The sequence below is a fragment of the Fulmarus glacialis genome, unplaced genomic scaffold (assembly GCF_000690835.1).
Source record: "Fulmarus glacialis isolate BGI_N327 unplaced genomic scaffold, ASM69083v1 scaffold24418, whole genome shotgun sequence".
NCBI classification, from domain to species: Eukaryota; Metazoa; Chordata; class Aves; order Procellariiformes; family Procellariidae; genus Fulmarus; species Fulmarus glacialis.
In genome coordinates this window covers 502-1,035 of record NW_009229266.1, presented here as the reverse complement: position 1 = coordinate 1,035, position 534 = coordinate 502, and the positions used below count along the sequence as shown (strand labels likewise).

At 67.4% G+C, this 534-nt stretch overlaps 1 protein-coding gene across 1 annotated transcript in view; it reads right to left on the bottom strand.

Annotated features, from left to right (window-relative positions):
* TSPAN33 (tetraspanin 33) overlaps positions 1 to 534 on the bottom strand; it is a gene marked incomplete at its 5' end in the record, with an annotated part of 1,105 nt that overhangs the window by 432 nt on the left and 139 nt on the right. Inside the window, 2 exons of the mRNA XM_009583808.1 lie at positions 5 to 83; positions 443 to 526. Coding sequence (XP_009582103.1) covers positions 5 to 83; positions 443 to 526 — 163 coding nt within the window. The remainder of the gene's footprint in view (positions 1 to 4; positions 84 to 442; positions 527 to 534) is intronic.

Sequence of the window (534 nt, the reverse complement as noted above, 5' to 3'; positions counted from 1 at the left end):
CAGCCGTTGGTGTAGATGAAGGCGCTGGCCTCCAGGTAGCTCATGGCCTGCATGCCCTGCCCGCACATGGTGTTGATGACAGCCTGGGGGACGGGACACGGGCTGGGGACAAAACGCACTGGGCTGGGAGGGGGGGTCCCTACCTTTTGGGGGAGCTCTGCCCTCGCCTCGGCGCCAGTCGGGGTGTCCCCTTCCTCTGGGCACAGCCCCAGCTCCATCCCTCCCTAAACACCCCAAAAGGGACAATACCCCGACCCCGCCGCAGCATCCCCAGCCAGGGGTCCCCAAACTCAGAGGGCGGTCTGGGGTCCCATACGTTGCCGGCGGCGAGTTCCCTCTCCTGGGGAGGGGGCTCCAGGCTCAGCACAGCCCCAAGGGATGGGAGAAGAGGTGCAGAGCAGGGGGTCCCCCAAAAACGCCCGGGGTCCCCCGAGGACCTCACCTCATCGGCGTCCCGCAGGCAGCAGGAGAAAGGCACGGAGCAGCGCTCCCGGCTGGGGTTGGCAGCGGGGCAGTTGAAGGACATGTTCTGGG